Here is a 20,075-nt window from a genome sequence, read left to right as displayed (position 1 = left end):
CTGGGGACCCCGGTCAGACACTATGTCCTCTGGCACCCCGTAGTGTCAGAAGACATGAGTAAACAGGGCTTCTGCAGTTTGCAGGGCCGTGGGGAGACCGGGCAGAAGAAGGAGGCGGCAGGCTTTAGAGAAGCGATCCACAACGACCAGGATGGTGGTGTTACCCTGAGAGAGGGGAAGATCAGTTAGGAAAATCGATCGATAAATGGGACCATGGCCGTTGTGGAACTGGTAAGGGATGTAACTTACCCGCTGGAAGGTGCCTAGGTGCCTTACTCTGGGCGCACACCGAGCAGGAGGAGACATACACCCTCACGTCCTTAGCCAAGGCAGGCCACCAGTACTTCCCAGTCAGGCAGCGCACTGTACGGACGATGCCTGGGTGAACAGAGGAGGGAGACGTGTGTGCCCAATAGATAAGATGATCACAGACACTAGACTGCATGTACCAAAGCCCAGCTGGGCACTGAGGTGGAGATGGCTCTGTGCGTAACGCCCGCTCTATGTCCGCGTCCACCGTCCATGTGCCTCAATGTGTTGTCAATGTGCCTCTCCTCTGTGTCGTACAGCCATGACAGTGCGTCTGCCTTCACGTTCTTAATGTACGCTAAAAAAAGTATTTGATCCCTTGCTGATTTTGTACGTTTTCCCACTGACAAAGAAATGATCAGTCTATAATTTTAATGGTAGGTTTATTTGAACAGTGAGAGAAAGAATAACAACAAGACTATCCAGAAAAACGCATGTCAAAAATGTTATAAATTGATTTGCATTTTAATGAGGGAAATAAGTATTTGACCCCCTCTCAATCAGAAAGATTTCTGGCTCCCAGGTGTCTTTTATACAGGTAACGAGCTGAGATTAGGAGCACACTCTTAAAGGGAGTGCTCCTAATCTCAGCTTGTTACCTGTATAAAAGACACCTGTCCACAGAAGCAATCAATCAATCAGATTCCAAACTCTCCACCATGTCCAAGACCAAAGAGCTCTCCAAGGATGTCAGGGACAAGATTGTAGACCTACACAAGGCTGGAATGGGCTACAAGACCATCGCCAAGCAGCTTGGTGAGAAAGTGACAACAGTTGGTGCGATTATTCGCAAATGGAAGAAACACAAAAGAACAGTCAATCTCCCTCGGCCTGGGGTTCCATGCAAGATCTCACCTCGTGGAGTTGCAATGATCATGAGAACGGTGAGGAATCAGCCCAGAACTACACGGGAGGATCTTGTCAATGATCTCAAGGTAGCTGGGACCATAGTCACCAAGAAAATTATTGGTAACACACCACGCCGTGAAGGACTGAAATCATGCAGCACCCGCAAGGTCCCCCTGCTCAAGAAAGCACACATACAGGGCCGTCTGAAGTTTGCCAATGAACATCTGAATGATTCAGAGGAGAACTAGGTGAAAGTGTTGTGGTTAGATGAAACCGAAATCGAGCTCTTTGGCATCAACTCAACTCGCCGTGTTTGGAGGAGGAGGAATGCTGCCTATGACCCCAAGAACACCATCCCCACCGTCAAACATGGAGGTGGAAACATTATGCTTTGGGGTGTTTTTCTGCTAAGGGGACAGGACAACTTCACTGCATCAAAGGGACGATGGACGGGGCCATATACCGTCAAATCTTGGGTGATGGCCTCCTTCCCTCAGCCAGGGCATTGAAAATGGGTCGTGGATGGGTATTCCAGCATGACAATGACCCAAAACACACGGCCAAGGCAACAAAGGAGTGGCTTAAGAAGAAGCACATTAAGGTCCTGGAGTGGCCTAGCCAGTCTCTAGACCTTAATCCCATAGAAAATCTGTGGAGGGAGCTGAAGGTTCAATTTGCCAAACCTCAGCCTCGAAACCTTAATGATTTGGAGAAGATCTGCAAAGAGGAGTGGAACAAAAATCCCTCCTGAGATGTGTGCAAATCTGGTGGCCAACTACAAGAAACGTCTGACCTCTGTGATTGCCAACAAGGGTTTTGCCACCAAGTACTAAGTCATGTTTTGCAGAGGGGTCAAATACTTATTTCCCTCATTAAAATGCAAATCAATTTATAACATTTTTGACATGCGTTTTTCTAGATTTTTCTCTCACTGTTCAAATAAACCTACCATTAAAATTATAGACTGATCATGTTTTTGTCAGTGGGCAAACGTACAAAATCAGCAGGGGATCAAATACTTTTTTCCCTCACTGTACATGACTCCTGGGAGGCACAGCGTCTAACCGGAGGTATATCGCGCAATCCCATCGCCCGATGGGGTGATAATTTGGTCGCCTGCATTCTGGAAAAAGTGTGCGCCAAATCAAGGTATTCGGGGGGGATGCGCACGGTGGAAACATTGTCTAGACTTTCCACTGTGGTCGCACCAACGGAAACAGCTAGACACCAACCCTGACACTCTCGCGACCACCCCGTGAGAACCCTCTGCGGCCATTAAAAGGTGGGGTCGTGTAGTGCTAGCCAGGGAAGGCCCAACACAACAGGGAAATCAGGGGACTCAAGAATATGAAAGGTGATTTGCTCCTTAAGGGTCTCCTGTGTAATCATAGTGACTGGTGCTGTAACCTCCCTAACAAAACCTTACCCTAATGGTCGACTGTCAAGTGCTTTGATGGGCAATGGAATGGACAGGGGAACCAATGTAATATGTAGACTAAGAGCTAAATACCTGTCCATAAAGTTCCCAGCTTCGCCTGAATCTACTAGCGCCTTACACTGTTGACCTACCGTGTAATCAGGGAAGTGGACGTGGATGGTTAACTGTGCAGCAGAGGGCTCTGAACGAATGTGGATTTGTACTCCCTGGGGTGACGTGAGAGTGCCCTGTCTGCCACCTCCAGAACCAGAAGAACTCTGACGACATCGTGCAGCAGAATGTCCTCTTCTGCGACAAGAGTGACACTGGATCTGTCGTCCCCTGTTCTTCTGGACCGCTGCACCACCCAGCTCCATCGGAACGTGAGCCGGGGTGAGGGAGGGGGTGAAACAGGCAGGCCCCTTCCAGGACGTCCTCTCGAAGCCAGCAGGTTGTCCAACCAGTTGGTCGAAGGTCAGAGTGGTATCCCCGCAGGCTAGCTTCCTTCGGACATCCTCATGCAGGCTGCATCGGAATTGGTCGATGAGGCACCGCTCGTTCCATCCGGTCCCAGCCGCTAGAGTTCTAAACTCCAGGGCAAAGTCTTGCGTGGTCCTTGTCCCCTGCCTCAGATGGTACAGACGCTCGCCCGCCTCTCTTCCTTCGGGGGGATGATCAAAGACTGCCCGGAAGAGGCTAACGAACTCTCTGTAGTTGTCCAACACATCTCCTCCTTCACTCCAGACCGCGTTAACCCACTCCAGGGCTTTCCCCGAGAGGCAGGAGACGAGGGCGGACACCTTCTCCCGATCCGATGGAGCAGGGTTGATGGTGTTGAAATAGAGGTCCAGCTGCAGGAGGAAACCCTGGCAGCGGGCAGCTGTCCCATCGTATTCCCTCGGTCGAGAAAGGTGAATACCACTGGGTGCTGGTATGTGGATGGCTGGATCCGGTCGCTCAGCTGGTTCCGCAGGGTCGGGTCCTCTCCTCTCCAGGCGCTGGAAGGCCTGGAGAACCCAATCCATCGCTTCGCCCAAGCTGGCTAATATATTGGAATGCTCCCAGACCCGCTCAAAGACTCCAGGCATATTCCCCGCTCCTGCTGATGTGTTATTCTGTAGCGGGTGATTCGGACGGAGTCAGGCGCTGGAGGTGTGAATCACAGAATATGGTTTATTCGTCCAATACAGCAGTTAGCAGCAATGCGTAAACCAAATACAGTGCGCCTTCAATGCGTACTGGGAAAACAAAAACACACAGGTGAATATCCCGGCGATAAAAGTACATCATGCTCAACCAAGCTAGCGACACCTCCACATAGAATCAATAACACACAAAGACATGGGGAGCAGAGGGAATACTTATACAGAGACTGATGAGGGGATATGAACCAGGTGTGTGTGAAAAACAAGACAAAACGAAAAGAGGAGCGGCAGTGGCTAGAAGGCCGGTGACAAATGCCGAAGCCTGCCCGAACAAGGAGAGGAGGCAGCTTCGGAGGAAGTCGTGACACTATGAGGCCTTTCGTTTTGTATCTTTAGCTTGGTAATGCCTGTTTGTAGTTTTGTATATATTTGTTTCAGTCACCATCTGAACATAACTTCCAACAGCATGTAAAAGAAGAGGTAAACATAGTTTCCACTGCCATATCCTTGCTCAGCCTCTTCAAACCAAAGACCATTTAGACATAACAATATCAACCCTCCTTGGACTGGATACAAGTTAATAACTAAATACTGGTATTGACCATTCCATGTAGGACGTGACAGTACGAGGGAAACACTGTTTTTTAGGTGACAGGGGTGACAAAAACATACAAATCCCTTTAACAATGACACAAATCAATTAAAACAAAAGGTGTACAATTATTTTGATTAAAATTCTCTCAACTAAAAAAAGCTAAGAAATCACCTTCAGAAAGATAGTTCCAAAATGACTTCACAGTCTTCATGATATTAATGCATTTAGTCTTTAATGGTTTAGTACAGTATCTCAAATCCCAGTAGATCTCATCTTGAAAGCAAATGTCATCAGGAGCATCCCCCCAGATAGGTAACCTCAGGATACAGCCTAGGTACAAACACAACATCCTCTTCTCACCAACATTGAGTACACGATTGAGTTCATGTAGCAATTATTCAAAAACACCACCACAGCCACACAATACTACAATATAACAGTAACTTGGCAGCTATCTTGTAACCTGTTCTCATTAAAACACGCATGCACGCACACACACACACAGAGCCCTGCTGCCTGGTGTCCTCCCTGCCGGGTCGGCACCATGTCTTTCCATTCCCCCGTAAAGTCAAACGTGTTTATCAACCTATTTAAAAACAAGATTGTTACTCTACATCAGTAAGTCAAAGGAAAATATCACATTTGGAAGCGGCAACAACTGAGCAGACTTTCTTTTTATTGCCGCAGTATTCTTGTTGCCCAGCTGCTGTGCCACTACTGCATGTGCATAATAATGACATTAGATGAGTTCATCACGTTAAAGCTGCCAATTAGGCCTAAAACTGGTGCAGATTGAAATAATAACAGGCCATTGGTTGGGCATACGGTTGTAACGTGTGAACTCACCCCTCCTTGCCATAGACCACTTCACTGGCGGCTGTAGCAGTGATGGCGCCCACGATGCCCCCTATGACCCCAGGCATGGCGTGGAGGTTGTGGATGCCACACGTGTCATGGATCTTCAGATACTTCTCCATGAACGGCTGAGGGGACAGAGACACATAGCTAGCTACATGCCCACTAATCAAATAGGAGTCGCCTAGTCATAAGCAACTTACTTGTCACTACTGTACTAGCCTTCACTGCATTCAGTAAGCACATTTTGTGAAATGTTGCAGATCAAAAACTCATGAATAAAACTGATGTGACTCCATATTCTACATTACCGTGATGTAGATATAGCCCAGGGTGGAGATGATGCCACAGCAGAACCCTACGATCTGAGACCCATAAGGCATTAGCATGAACTCTGCTGCCATTCCCACGGCAACGCCCCCAGCCAGTGTGGCGTTCTGGATGTGAACCTGGAACACAGGAACAGAAATTGGCCAGTGGCTTGAGTGGAGATAATGAGGAAGTGGGTATGACCATACTCCAATGACCATAGGAGTTGGCAGGACAGCACAAACAGATCTGGAACCAGGCTAATGTACAGTACCAGTGAAAAGTTTGGACACACCTACTCATTCCAGGGGTTTTCTTTATTTTTTACTATTTTCTACATTGTAGAATAATAGTGAAGACATCAAAACTATGAAATAACACATATGGAATTATGTAGTAACCAAAGAAGTGTAAAACAAATCTAAATATATTTTAGAAGTTAGATTCTTCACAGTAGCCACCCATTGCCTTAATTACAGCTTTGCACACTCTTGGCATTCTCTCAATCAGCTTCATGAGGTAGTCACCTGAAATGCATTTCAATTAACAGGTGTGCCTTGTTAAAAGTTAATTTGTGGAATTTCTTTCCTTCTTAATGAGTTTGAGCCAATCAGTTGTGTTGTGACAAGGTAGGGGTGGTATACAGAAGATAGCCCTATTTGGTAAAAGACCAAGTCCATATTATGGCAAGAACAGCTCAAATAAGCAAAGAGAAATGACAGTCCATCATTTCTTGAACGTTTCTTCAAATGCAGTCGCAAAAACCATCAAGCGCTATGATGAAACTGGCTCTCATGAGGACCGCCACAGGAAAGGAAGACCCAGAGTTACCTCCGCTGCAGAGGATAAATTACCTCAGATTGCAGCCCAAATAAATGCTTCACAGAGTTCAAGTAAGAGACACATCTCAACATCAACTGTTCAGAGGAGACTGCGTGAATCAGGCCTTCATGGTCGAATTACTGCAAAGAAACCACTACTAAAGGACACCAATAATAAGAAGAGACTTGCTTGGGCCAAGAAACCCGAGCAATGGACATTAGACCAGTGGAAATATGTCCTTTGGTCTGATGAGTCCAAATTGGAGATTTTTGGTTCCAACCACCGTGTCTTTGTGAGACGCAGAGCAGGTGAACGGATGATATCCGCATGTGTGGTTTCCACCATGAAACATGGAGGAGGAGGTGCGATGGTGTGGGGGTGCTTTACTGGTGACACTGTCTGTGATTTATTTAGAATTCAAGGCACACTTAACCAGCATGGCTACCACATCATTCTGCAGCAATATGCCATCCCATCTAGTTTGCGCTTAGTGGGACTATCATTTGATTTTCAACAGGACAATGACCCAAAACAAACCTCCAGGATGTGTAAAGGCTATTTGACCAAGCAGGAGAGTGATGGAGTGCTGCATCAGATGACTTGGCCTCCACAATCACCCGACCTCAACCCAATTGAGATGGTTTGGGATGAGATGGACCACAGAGTGTGTCACGGATTCTGCCGAGGCTGCTCCTCCTCCTTGCTCGGGCAGGCTTCGGCGTTCGTCGTCCCCGGAGTACTAGCTACCACCGTTAGATATTTCGATGTTTGATTGGTTTGGTCTGTCTGTTGCACCTGTGTCCGTTTGTGTCTGATTATGTGTCCTATAAGTTTCCGGCTTTGTGTTTGTGAGTTTGTGTGTTATTTTCCGCCTGTCCGTTGGTGTCACCCGTGCAGTACTCTGGACTTTGTTTATTGTGACGCACTGTGTTTGCGTTGTCGCTCGCCTCCTTGTTTGAGGTCCTTTATTTTGTTTTGTTTATACAGTTCAGTAAAGTCTTGTTTGACTGAGCCCATGCGTCCTGCGTCTGACTCCTCAACCACATCCACATCAACACTGACAGAATAACACACCTTATGGAGTCAGCAGGAGCAGCGGCGGCACCCAAGTCGCTGGAGGAACGGATCAGCGATCAAGACACCATGATCCGGCAACTTGGGGTCGCCATGAACGAGGTGTCCAACACTCTGCGCCGTTTGGTCACCGGAGAGGTGCCCACACCTTCGCACACCTTACCATCACCATCGGCCAGTCCTCCTCTCCCAGCACCGGAACCCAGTGGCATTCGGCTCTCGCTCCCGAGGGCATATGATGGTTCCGCAGCCGGGTGTCAGGGGTTCCTCCTGCAGGTGGAACTCTACCTGGCCACCATACACCCGGCGCCCTCGGGATACGAAAGCGTCTCCGCCCTCATCTCCTGTCTCTCCGGCAAGGCGTTGGAGTGGGCCAACGCCGAATGGAGGGGAATAGACGCCGCCACCATCACCTACGCGGAGTTCTCCCGCCGCTTCAGGACAGTGTTCGATCATCCACCTGAGGGGAAGGCGGCGGGGGAGCGTCTGTTCCACCTCCGACAGGGGAAGAGGAGTGCACAGGAGTTCGCCCTGGAGTTCCGGACTCTAGCGGCGGATGCGGGGTGGAATGAGAGGGCCCTCATCGACCACTATCGGTGCAGCCTACGAGAGGACGTTCGTCGTGAGCTGGCCTGCAGGGACACCAACCTATCCTTCGACCAGTTGGTGGACATTTCCATCCGTCTCGACACCCTGCTGGCTACCCGCGGACGTCCCGAATGGGGGTCGTCCATTCCACCCTCCAGCACCCCCGAGCCGATTCCCATGGAGCTCGGAGGTGCTGGCGCTAGGGATAGGAGGAGAGAGAACCCGAGGGGGGCCGTCCCCTGCACCAACTGTGGCCGTGGAGGGCACACTGCGGCTAGGTGCTGGGGAGGGTCTCCTGGGAGAGGGGACAACAGGTCACGCACTGGGGAGTCATTTCAGGTGAGTAGGCGCCCCACTTACCCAGAGCTCTCTGTTGGTCACCTGTTTATACCTGTGAGATTTCCACAGGTGGCACCTCATTCCCAGCATAAGGCGCTAGTCGATTCAGGCGCAGCTGGGAATTTTGTTGATCGTGAGTTTTGTTCTAGGTTAGGAATTCCCCTTCGGCCGGTGGAAGCCCCCTTCCCTGTCCATGCCCTAGACAGCCGGCCGCTGGGGTCGGGGGTTGATTAGAGAAGTCACAGCACCACTTAAGATGACGACGCAGGGGGTCATGAGGAGATCATTCAGTTTTATCTGATCGACTCTCCTGCGTATCCCGTGGTGCTGGGGCTTCCCTGGTTAAGCGCCCATGATCCTACCATTGCGTGGCAACAGAGGGCTCTTATGGAGTGGTCTGCCCAGTGTGTAGGGAGATGTCTAGGTGTTTCCTTAGGGGCGACCTCGGTGGAGAGTCCGAACCAAGTGCCCGCAATGCGCATTCCCCCTGAATATGAGGATTTAGCACTTGTGTTCAGCAAGACTAGGGCAACACGGTTGCCACCTCATAGATAGATCTCCAAACAGGAGCGGCACTTCCGCGGAGCCGTGTGTATCCCCTGTCTCAAGAGGAGACAGCGGCTATGGAGACTTACATAGCCGAGTCCTTGGAACAGGGATACATACGGTCCTCCACTTCCCCGGTTTCCTCAAGTTTCTTCTTTGTGAAGAAGAAGGACGGGGGTTTGCGCCCGTGTATTGATTACCGTAGTCTCAATCAGATCACGGTTAAGTACAGTTATCCTCTTCCTCTGATTGCGACTATGACTGAATCGTTACGCGGAGCGCGGTTCTTCACAAAGTTGGATCTCAGGAGCGCGTACAATCTGGTGCGCATTAGGGAGGGGGATGAATGGAAAACAGCATTTAGCACCACCTCGGGTCATTACGAGTATCTCGTCATGCCATACGGGTTAATGAATGCTCCTTCAGTCTTCCAATCCTTTGTGGACGAGATTTTCAGGGACATGCATGGGCAGGGTGTGGTAGTGTACATCGACGACATCCTAGTGTACTCTTCTACACGAGCCGAGCATGTAGCCCTGGTGCGCCGAGTGTTGAGGAGGCTGTTGGAGCATGACCTGTATGTCAAGGCAGAGAAATGCTTGTTTTTCCAGGAGTCCATCTCCTTTTTGGGTTATCGATTGTCCGCGTCTGGTGTGAAGATAGAGGTTGACCGTGTGTCTGCCGTGCGTAATTGGCAAACTCCAACCACTGTAAAAGAGGTGCAGCAGTTTTTGGGTTTTGCTAATTACTACCGGAGGTTTATCCGGGGCTTTAGACAGGTGGCAGCTCCCATTACGTCCCTGCTGAAGGGGGGCCCGGTGCGTTTGCAGTGGTCAGCTGAAGCGGACAGGGCATTTGTTAAACTGAAGAACCTGTTCACTTCGGCCCCGGTGCTGGCGCATCCGGACCCCGCTTTACCATTCCAAGTTGAGGTAGACGCGTCAGAGGTCGGTATTGGGGCAGTTCTGTCGCAACGGTCCGGCACGCCACCTAAACTCCGCCCCTGTGCGTTCTATTCTAAGAAGCTCAGCCCGGCGGAGCATCATTATGACGTAGGGGACAGGGAGCTGTTAGCCGTGGTCCAGGCCCTAAAGGTGTGGAGGCATTGGCTTGAGGGGGCTCAACACCCTTTCCTCATTCTGACTGACCACCGTAACCTGGAGTACATCCGGGCAGCTAGGAGATTAAACCCTCGTCAGGCTAGGTGGAACATGTTCCTGACCCGGTTTGTTTTTAAGATCACGTACATCCCAGGGTCCCAGAACGGTAAGGCAGACGCCCTGTCCCGGTGGTATGACACAGAGGAGAGGTCCATTGAGCCTACTCCCATACTGCCGGAGTCTTGTCTGTTGGCTCCGGTGGTGTGGGAGGTCGATGCGGAGATCGAGCGGGCGTATGCGACCGACCCTACTCCCCCAGAGTGTCCTGTGGGGCGGACGTACGTTCCGCTCGAGGTTCGTGATCGCCTTATTTATTGGGCTCATACATCACCCTCCTCTGGACATCCAGGTATTGGCCGGACAGTGCACTGCCTTAGCGTGAAATACTGGTGGCCAACATTAGCTAGGGATGTGAGGGTTTATGTCTCCTCCTGCTCGGTGTGCGCCCAGTGTAAGGCGCCTAGACACCTGCCCAGGGGAAAGTTACATCCCCTGCCCGTTCCACAACGACCATGGTCCCACCTCTCGGTGGATTTTGTGACCGACCTTCCCCCCTCCCAAGGGAATACCACCATTTTGGTCGTTGTGGATCGGTTTTCCAAGGCCTGTCGTCTCCTCCCAATGCCGGGTCTCCCTACTGCCCTACAGACTGCTGAGGCCCTATTTACCCACGTTTTCCGGCACTATGGGGTTCCCGAGGATATAGTGTCTGACCGAGGTCCCCAGTTCACCTCCAGAGTCTGGGGGGCGTTCATGGAACGCTTGGGGGTCTCGGTGAGCCTTACCTCGGGTTACCACCCAGAGAGCAATGGGCAGGTAGAACGAGTCAACCAGGATGTGGGTAGGTTTCTGAGGTCCTACTGCCAGGGCCGGCCGGAGGAGTGGTCAAGGTATATCCCCTGGGCAGGGATGGCACAGAACTCTCTCCGCCACTCCTCCACCAATCTAACCCCTTTCCAGTGTGTGTTAGGGTATCAGCCGGTTCTGGCACCATGGCACCAGAGCCAGATCGAGGCTCCTGCGGTGGATGAGTGGATTCGGAGCTCGGAGGAGACGTGGGACGCTGCACATGTCCATCTGCAGTGGGCCATCCGTCGACAGAAGGCGAGCGCCGATCGCCACCGCAGTGAGGGACCGGTGTACGCACCGGGATATCGAGTCTGGCTCTCGACTCGAAACCTGCCCCTCCGCCTGCCCTGCCGGAAGCTGGGTCGGCGGTTTGTGGGGCCTTTTAAAGTTCTGAGGAGATTGAACGAGGTGTGTTACAGGTTACAACTGCCTATTGAGTATAAGAATATTAACCCCTCGTTCCATGTGTCTCTTCTCAGGCCGGTGGTAGCTGGTCCACTCCAGGAAGGTGAGATACGGGAGACTCCTCCGCCCCCACTGGACATCGAGGGAGCTCCGGCGTACACGGTCAGGACCATCTTGGACTCGAGACGTCGGATGGGGGGTCTCCAGTATCTCGTGGAGTGGGAGGGGTACGGCCCGGAGGAACGGTGCTGGGTGCCTAGGAGGGATATCCTAGATCCATCCCTCCTGACTGAGTTCCACCGTGGTCATCCCACGCGCCCGGCTCCGCGTCCTCCTGGTCGTCCCCGAGGCCGGGGTCGGCGCACGGCTGGAGCCGCGCGTCAAGGGGGGGGTACTGTCACAGATTCTGCCGAGGCTGCTCCTCCTCCTTGCTCGGGCAGGCTTCGGCGTTCGTCGTCCCCGGAGTACTAGCTACCACCGTTAGATATTTCGATGTTTGATTGGTTTGGTCTGTCTGTTGCACCTGTGTCCGTTTCTGCCTTATGTGTCCTATAAGTTTCCGGCTTTGTGTTTGTGAGTTTGTGTGTTATTTTCCGCCTGTCCGTTGGTGTCACCCGTGCAGTACTCTGGACTTTGTTTATTGTGACGCACTGTGTTTGCGTTGTCGCTCGCCTCCTTGTTTGAGGTCCTTTATTTTGTTTTGTTTATACAGTTCAGTAAAGTCTTGTTTGACTGAGCCCATGCGTCCTGCGTCTGACTCCTCAACCACATCCACATCAACACTGACAGAGTGAAGGATGCTCAGCATATGTGGGACCTCCTTCAAGACTGTTGGAAAAGCATTCCTCATGATGCTGGTTGAGAGAATACCAAGCGTGTGCAAAGCTGTCATCAAGGCAATGGGTGGCTACTTTGAAGAATCTAAAATCTAAAATATATTTTGATTTGTTTAACACTTCTTTGGTTACTACATGATTCCATATGTGTTATTTCATAGTTGTGATGTCTTCACTATTATTCTACAATGTGGAAAATAGTAAAAATAAAGAAAAACCCTTGAATGAGTAGGTGTGTCCAAACTTTTGACTGGTACTGTATGTAATGCACACCCTGTGGGTCCATTACATTACCATGTCCAGCTTGTCGGTCTTCTGGGAGAGACTGGAGATGGCTATTGTGGTGAGGACAGTGGTAGCAAGGGACAGGTAGGTGTTGATCCCTGGCCTGTAACAGATAATGATACAGTGCCTTGCAAAAGTATTCATCCCCCTTGCCGTTTTTCCTATTTTGTTGCATTGTAACCTGTAATTTAAATTGAGTTTTATTTGGATTTCATGTAATGGACATACACAAAATAGTCCAAATTGGTGAAGTGAAATGAAAAAAATTACTTGTTTCAAAAAATTATATAAAATAAATAACGGAAAAGTGATGCGTGCATATGTATTCACCCCCTTTGCTATGAAGCCCCTAAGTAAGATCTGGTGCAACCAATTACCTTCAGAAGTCACATAATTAGTTAAACAAAGTCCAGCTGTGTGCAATCTAAGTGTCACATGATCTGTTACATGATCTCAGTATATATACACCTGTTCTGAAAGGCCCCAGAGTCTGCAACACCACTAAGCAAGGGGCACCACCAAGCAAGCGGCATCATGAAGACCAAGGAGCTCTCCAAACAGGTCAGGGACAAAGTTGTGAAGTATAGATCAGGGTTGGGTTATAAAAAAATATCAGAAACTTTGAACATCCCACGGAGCACCATTAAATCCATTATTAAGAAATTGAAAGAATATGGCACTACAACAAACCTGCCAAGAGAGGGCCGCCCACCAAAACTCATGGACCAGGCAAGGAGGGCATTAATCAGAGAGGAGCTACAAAGTTCCACAGCGGAGATTGGAGTATCTGTCCATAGGACCACTTTAAGCCGTACACTCCACAGAGCTGAGCTTTACGGAAAAGTGGCCAGAAAAAAGCCATTGCTTAAAGAAAAAAATAAGCAAAGTTTGTTGTTCGCCAAAAGGCATGTGGGAGACTCCCCAAACATATGGAAGAAGATACTATGGTCAGATGAGACTAAAATAGAATTTTTTGGCCATCAAGGAAAACGTTATGTCTGGCGCAAACCCAACACCTCTCATCACCCCGAGAACACCATCCCCACAGTGAAGCATCATGCTGTCGGGATGTTTTTCATCGGCAGGGACTGGGAAACTGGTCAGAATTGAAGGAATGAAGTATGGCGCTAAATACATGGAAATTCTTGAGGGAAACCTGTTTCAGTCTTCCAGAGATTTGAGACTGGGACGGAGGTTCACCTTCCAGCAGGACAATGACCCTAAGCATACTGCTAAAGCAACACTTGAGTGGTTTAAGGGAAAACATTGAAATGTCTTGGAATGGCCTAGTCAAAGCCCAGAACTCAATCCAATTGAGAATATGTGGTATGACTTAAAGATTGCTGTACACCAGCAGAACCCATCCAACCTGAAGGAGCTGGAGCAGTTTTGCCTTGAAGAATGGGCAAAAATCCCAGTGGCTAGATGTGCCAGGTTTATAGAGATATACCCCAAGAGACTTGGTAGGTGGCTTTACAAAGTATTGACTTTGGGGGGGGGTGGTGAATAGTTATGCACGCTCAAGTTTTCAGTTTTTTGTCTTATTTCTTGTTTTTTCAAAGTGGAAGGCATGTTGTGTAAATCAAATGATACAAACCCCCCAAAAATCAATTTTAATTCCAGGTTGTAAGGCAACAAAATAGGAAAAATGCCAAGGGGGGTGAATACTTTTGCAAGCCACTGTATACAGTAAACCAGCCACCTCATTCATATGTGTTATGATGAGTTTCTCGGGTATCAAGTAATTCATGATGCAAGAAGATATTTAACACTTAGCTGGGGAGTTCATATAAATATTTAATAGGTACCATGGTTCACATAACAAACAGACAGTGCTTTGCCTCTAGCTTTTCCGAACTAACTAGACAAAGAGAGACCCTCTCACTTATATTGTCATGCCCTGACTCAGGGGACGTTTATTTGTTGAGTCAGGGTGTGTATATTCCGTGTTGTGTTGTTTTATGGTGTAGTATATGGTATGTCTATTTCTATGTTGGCCGGGGTGGTTCCCAATCAGAGGCAGCTGTCGCTCGTTGTCTCTGATTGGGAACCATACTTAGGCAGCCTTTTGGCACCTCTTAGTTGTGGGATCTTGTTCCGTATAGGTTTGTTGTGTGTACCTTAAGACTTCACGTATCGTTTGTTTGTTGTTTTGTCGTATGTTTATTCGTTTAATAAACATGTACGCTTATCACGCTGCGCCTTGATTCGACTAGTCTTTAAACGATCGTGACAGAAGATCCCACCAAATGAGGACCAAGCAGCGTGTCCAGGAGCAGACAGCCTGGACCTGGGAGGAGATCCTGGACGGGAAGGGATCCTGGACTTGGGAGGAGATTCAGGCCGGAATGGATCGCCGTCCTTGGGAGGAGACAGTGGAGGCGTGCTATAGAGAGGAGCAGCGGCAACGCAGAAGGTGCCGGCCGAGGAGGAAGCCCGAGAGACAGCCCCAAGAAAAAAATTTTGGGGGGCTAAAAGGGTGGTTGGCGGAGCCTAGTGTTAGAGCAGAGCCAACTCCCCGTACTCATGCAAGGAAGCGTGTGACTGGGCAGGCTCCGTGTTATGCGGAGCTACGTACTGTGCCGCGAGTGTTCCGGCACAGTCCTGTACGTCCTGTGCTGGCACCACGCACGTGTCGTGCGAAGATGGGCATTCAGCCAGGACGGGGTGTGCCGGCTCAACGCTCGTGGTCTCCAGTACGCCTCCTCGGTCCCGTATATCCTGCGCCGGTGCTACGTACTGTATCGCCAGTACGCGTGCACAGCCCCGTACGTCCTGTGCTAATGCCTCACACATATTGTGTGGAAGTAGGCATCCAGCCAGGACGGGTTGTGTCAGCTCTCCGCTCCAGACCTCCAGTCCGCCTCCACAGTCCGGTACGGCCCGTTCCTGCTCCCCGCACCAAGCCAGTGGTGCGTGTTCCCAGTCCGGCCCGGCCCGTTCCTGCTCCCCGCACCAAGCCAGTGGTGCGTGTTCCCAGTCCGGCCCGGCCCGTTCCTGCTCCCCGCACCAAGCCAGTGGTGCGTGTTCCCAGTCCTGCCCGGCCTGTTCCTTTCCCTCGCACCAAGCCAGTGGTACGCGTCTCCAGCCCGGTCCGGCCTGTTCCTGTCCCTCGCACCAAGCCAGTGGTGCGCGTCGCCAGCCCGGACTGTTCCTGCCCCTCGCACCAAGCCAGTGGTGCGCGTCGCCAGCCCGGCCCGGCCTGTTCCTGCCCCTCGCACCAAGCCAGTGGTGCGCGTCGCCAGCCCGGTCCGGCCTGTTCCTGTCCCTCGCTCCAAGCCAGTGGTGCGCGTCGCCAGCCCGGCCCGGCCTGTTCCTGCCCCTCGCACCAAGCCAGTGGTGCGCGTCGCCAGCCCGGTCCGGCCTGTTCCTGCTCCTCGCACCAAGCCAGTGGTGCGTGTGTCCATTCCGGCACGGCCCGTGCCTGTCCCACTGGTGCCTGGTCCGGCACCGGTCAGCTGCTCCACTCCGGAGCCAGAGCAGTCCGCTCCACCGGTGCCTGATCCAGCTCTGGTTAGCTGCTCCACTCCGGAGCCAGAGCAATCCTCTCCACCGGTGCCCAGTCCATCTCCGGTCAGCGGCTCCAGTCCAGAGCCTGTGCAGTTCGATCCACCGTCGTCGGGTCCAGCTCCAGTCAGCGGTTCCAGTCCAGACCCAGACGTCAGCCCCTCTCCAGGTTTGGGGTCTCCCAGACCAGGGTCCAGACAGGGCTTGGTACTTCGTGGGAGGAAGGAGAGGGGAAGCAGCGCGCCGAGGTCCAGACCAAACCAAGGGCGCAACAGGGAGGTGGAGAGAAAGTGGTGGTCACGCCCGGAGCCGGATCTGCCTCCGAGGCGGAATGCCCACCCGGCCCCTACCCTGTTATGTTTATGTGGCGCGGTCGGAGTCCGCACCTTTGGGGGGGTACTGTCACGCCCTGACTCAGGGGACGTTTATTTGTTGAGTCAGGGTGTGTATATTCCGTGCTGTGTTGTTTCTATGGTGTAGTATCTGGTATGTCTATTTCTATGTTGGCCGGTGTGGTTCCCAATCAGAGGCAGCTGTCGCTCGTTGTCTCTGATTGGGGCCATACTTAGGCAGCCTTTTGGCACCTGTTAGTTGTGGGATCTTGTTCCGTATAGGTTTGTTGTGTGTACCTTAAGACTTCACGTATCGTTTGTTTGTTGTTTTGTTGTGTGTTTATTCGTTTAATAAACATGTACGGTTATCACGCTGCGCCTTGGTTCGACCAGTCTTTAAACGATCGTGACATATATACCCTCTGTTACACGTTTCTTCAACCACATCTGGTAACCATCAGTGGGCACTCACTTCTCTGATGTTATTCCCCTGTACCCAAGTCAGTATATCATATCCATCAATCATTCCAATATAAACATCAGTAATCTCCCTTGACATAATGGAATGCAGACTCTGTGGCACCAAGAATAATTTATCTACTAACTTTAACCTGGTTCACACAACACTATGACCTAACCTCATAACAATATGTAAATATCCACATCTATTCCATAAAGTCTTATTGTAACGGTAAATGCATTCATAAATCAATCAATCAACCACGCACAGACATTGACACTTTGGGCCATTCGTAAGAACCAGTTATGCAGGTTTTATGCAGGACTTAATATTAAAGCCTTTATTATTTACTAAAGACTTACATGTATGAGGCTGAGGATGATATACTCCTCCACAGCATACAGAGTGACTCCGAACAGCGTCATCACCATCAGCTGGACTGGGCTCACCTTGCCTAGCACCGCCCCGTACGCTATCAGGCAGCTGGCTATACAGAAGTCTGCATTGATCATGCTGATAAGGACAGAATCAGGGTAGGATTATAATGTATACTGAGACGGTGTCAGCCTGGTACCAGATATGTTTGTGGTGTCTTGCCAACTCATTTGGTCATTGTCACAGAACAAAAACAGATCTGGGACCAGGCTAGGTTGGTGTATGTTTGAAGTGGGATTGTCTTTGTTCTAAAAGTGTAGCGTGCCCATACCATTATCCCTTGAAAATGGTCACAGAAAAAGAATGACAATGACAGATCAATAGTTGATGTTATCGTGAACCTAATAATAATTTAAGAACCTTGTTATTTAATGACCAGTCCAACATTATGTCTAACATGATGATACAGTATATTGACTTGGTACATTTGTATCCTTCAGTAATGTTTGTTACAAATTAAACCACACACAAAATACAGAGCATTTATATTTATATGATCTCACATAACCATAACTCTGTATACCTCACAACACTGATTTAATTGACATCCTACTTTATATTGGGCCCTTCTGCTAGGATACCAAACTGCTATTATGGTATTAGCGTACACACACGCACACACACACACACACGCACACATACAGGCACACACACACACACACAGGCACGTTTGCTTACATGCACACGCGTCACACAGACATTCACCCACACATACAGTCTCATATCTGTTAATACAATACTTCAGCAGTATCATAAATGCGTGATTGTAGTGCTGTGTTTTTGTTTGCCCTCCCATTATTGTGTCCACAGACAGTAAATCTCAGAAGCCAGGATGATCAACAGTAACAAGTGATACATATGAGGGATTTTCCCATCAGACCGGTTCCTCCACTTCTCCTGCATCACGATAGGCTCTCTCTGGCACTCCTACCATGCACGCATGCAGGATCCGTTTCCATCCACACATGTTCTTCTATAGATTGATTTCAATGACATAGGCTTACAGAGCCTTCAGAAAGTATTCAGACCCCTTGATCTTTTCCACATTTTGTTACGTTACAGCCTTATTCTAAAATGTATTAAATAAATACACATCCGGAAATATCACATTTACAAAAGTATTCAGACCCTTTGCTATGAGACTCGAAATTGAGCTCAGGTGCATCTTGTTCCACTGATCATCCTTGAGATGTTTCTACAACTTGATTGGAGTCCATATGTGGTAGATTCAATTGATTGGACATGATTTGGAAAGGCACACACCTGTATATATAAGGTCCCAGAGTTGACAATGTATGTCAGAGCAAAAACCAAGCCATGAGGTCAAAGGAATTGTCCGTAGAGCTCCGAGACAGGATTGTGTCAAGGCACAGATCTAGGGAAGGGTACCAAAACATGTCTGCAGCATTGAAGGTCCCCAAGAACACAGTGGCCTCCATCATTCTTAAATGGGAGAAGTTTGGAACCACCAAGACTCTTCCTAGCGCTGGCCGCCCGGCCAAACTAAGCAATCGGGAGAGAAGGGCCTTGGTCAGGGAGGTGACCATGAACCCGATGGTCACTGACAGGTCCTCTGTGAAGATGGGAGAACCTTCCAGAAGGACAACCATCTCTGCAGCACTCCACCAATCAGGTCTTTATGGTAGAGTGGACAGACGGAAGCCACTGCTCAGTAAAAATCACATGACAGCCCACTTGGAGTTTGCCAAAAGGCAACTAAAGGCTCTCAGACCTCTCTCTGGTCTGATGAAACCAAGATTCAACTCTTTGGCCTGAATGCCAAGCGTCACGTCTGAAGGAAACCTGGCACCATCCCTACGGTGAAGTATGGTGGTGGTAGCATCATGCTGTGAGGGTGTTTTTCAGCTGCAGGGACTGGGAGACTAGTCAGGATTGAGGGAAAGTTGAACTGAGCAAAGTACAGAGAGATCCTTGATGAAAACCTGCTCCAGAGCGCTCAGGACCTCAGACTGGGGTGAAGGTTCACCTTCCAACAGGACAACGACCCTAAGCACACAGCCAAGACAATGCAGGAGTGGCTTCGGGACAAGTCTCTGAATGTCCTTGAGTGGCCCAGCAGAGCCCGGACTTGAACATCTCTGGAGAGACCTGAAAATAGCTGTGCAGCAACGCTTCCCATCCAACCTGACAGAGCTTGAGAGGATCTGCAGAGAAGAATGGGAGAAACTCCCCAAATACAGGTGTGCCAAGCTTGTAGCATCATACCCAAGAAGACTCAAGGCTGTAATTGCTGCCAAAGGTGCTTCAACAATGTACTGAGTAAAGGGTCTGAATACTTATGTAAATGTGATATTACTGTTTTTTTATTTTTAATAAATGAGCAGAAATGTCTAAAAACCTGTTTTTGCTTTGTCATTATGGGGTATGTTGTGTAGATTGATGAGTGAAAAAAACAATTTGATCAATTTTAGAATAAGGCTGTAAAGTCAAGGGGTCTGAATACTTTCCGAAGGCACTGTATGTTCTGCATGACTGACTCATTCATACTAAAGCAATTGTATACAAGGGGGCGTGCTAAACATTTTTTTTATTAGCACAGCTGTGCCTTGGTCATAGGTACGAGGTGGAGACGAGCTCAGTAGATCAGCACAGCCGTGCTAAATAAGTTGTTTTGCACAACCTCGAGTGTACAATTGCTTTTCTACAATGGGTTACCAATTAAATAAATACAAATATTTTGCTGAATGTATTCATAGGGTACTATTTCATATCTCAACGCAAATATAGGCCTAGTCCGGACACAACTATGGTTGCTAGCCAAGCCGGGTGGATGTTCATTCTATCGGTTAGGTTGCCAGAGACGCGACCCAGTCGTTCATTCTAACAGTTCCGTTGCCATGCTGGCTGTCAACACTCTTATCCCTTGCTTGCTAGCTAGCCAACTATGGCTAACACAGTCACGTCAAACCGTGCAGAGCTAGAATAACAGTAAAGTAG

At 49.5% G+C, this 20,075-nt stretch overlaps 1 protein-coding gene across 1 annotated transcript in view; it reads right to left on the bottom strand.

Moving 5' to 3' along the window:
- Nucleotides 1–20,075, bottom strand: part of LOC121531224 (ammonium transporter Rh type C 1-like) — a 41,272-nt gene that overhangs the window by 4,899 nt on the left and 16,298 nt on the right. The window contains 3 exon segments of the mRNA XM_045205102.1: nt 4,807–4,901; nt 5,162–5,298; nt 5,482–5,619. Coding sequence (XP_045061037.1) covers nt 4,807–4,901; nt 5,162–5,298; nt 5,482–5,619 — 370 coding nt within the window.

Source organism: Coregonus clupeaformis, chromosome 19 (assembly GCF_020615455.1).
Source record: "Coregonus clupeaformis isolate EN_2021a chromosome 19, ASM2061545v1, whole genome shotgun sequence".
Taxonomy (NCBI): Eukaryota; Metazoa; Chordata; class Actinopteri; order Salmoniformes; family Salmonidae; genus Coregonus; species Coregonus clupeaformis.
The sequence above is the reverse complement of the archived record's forward strand: the minus strand, read 5'-3'. Positions and strand labels throughout refer to the sequence as shown.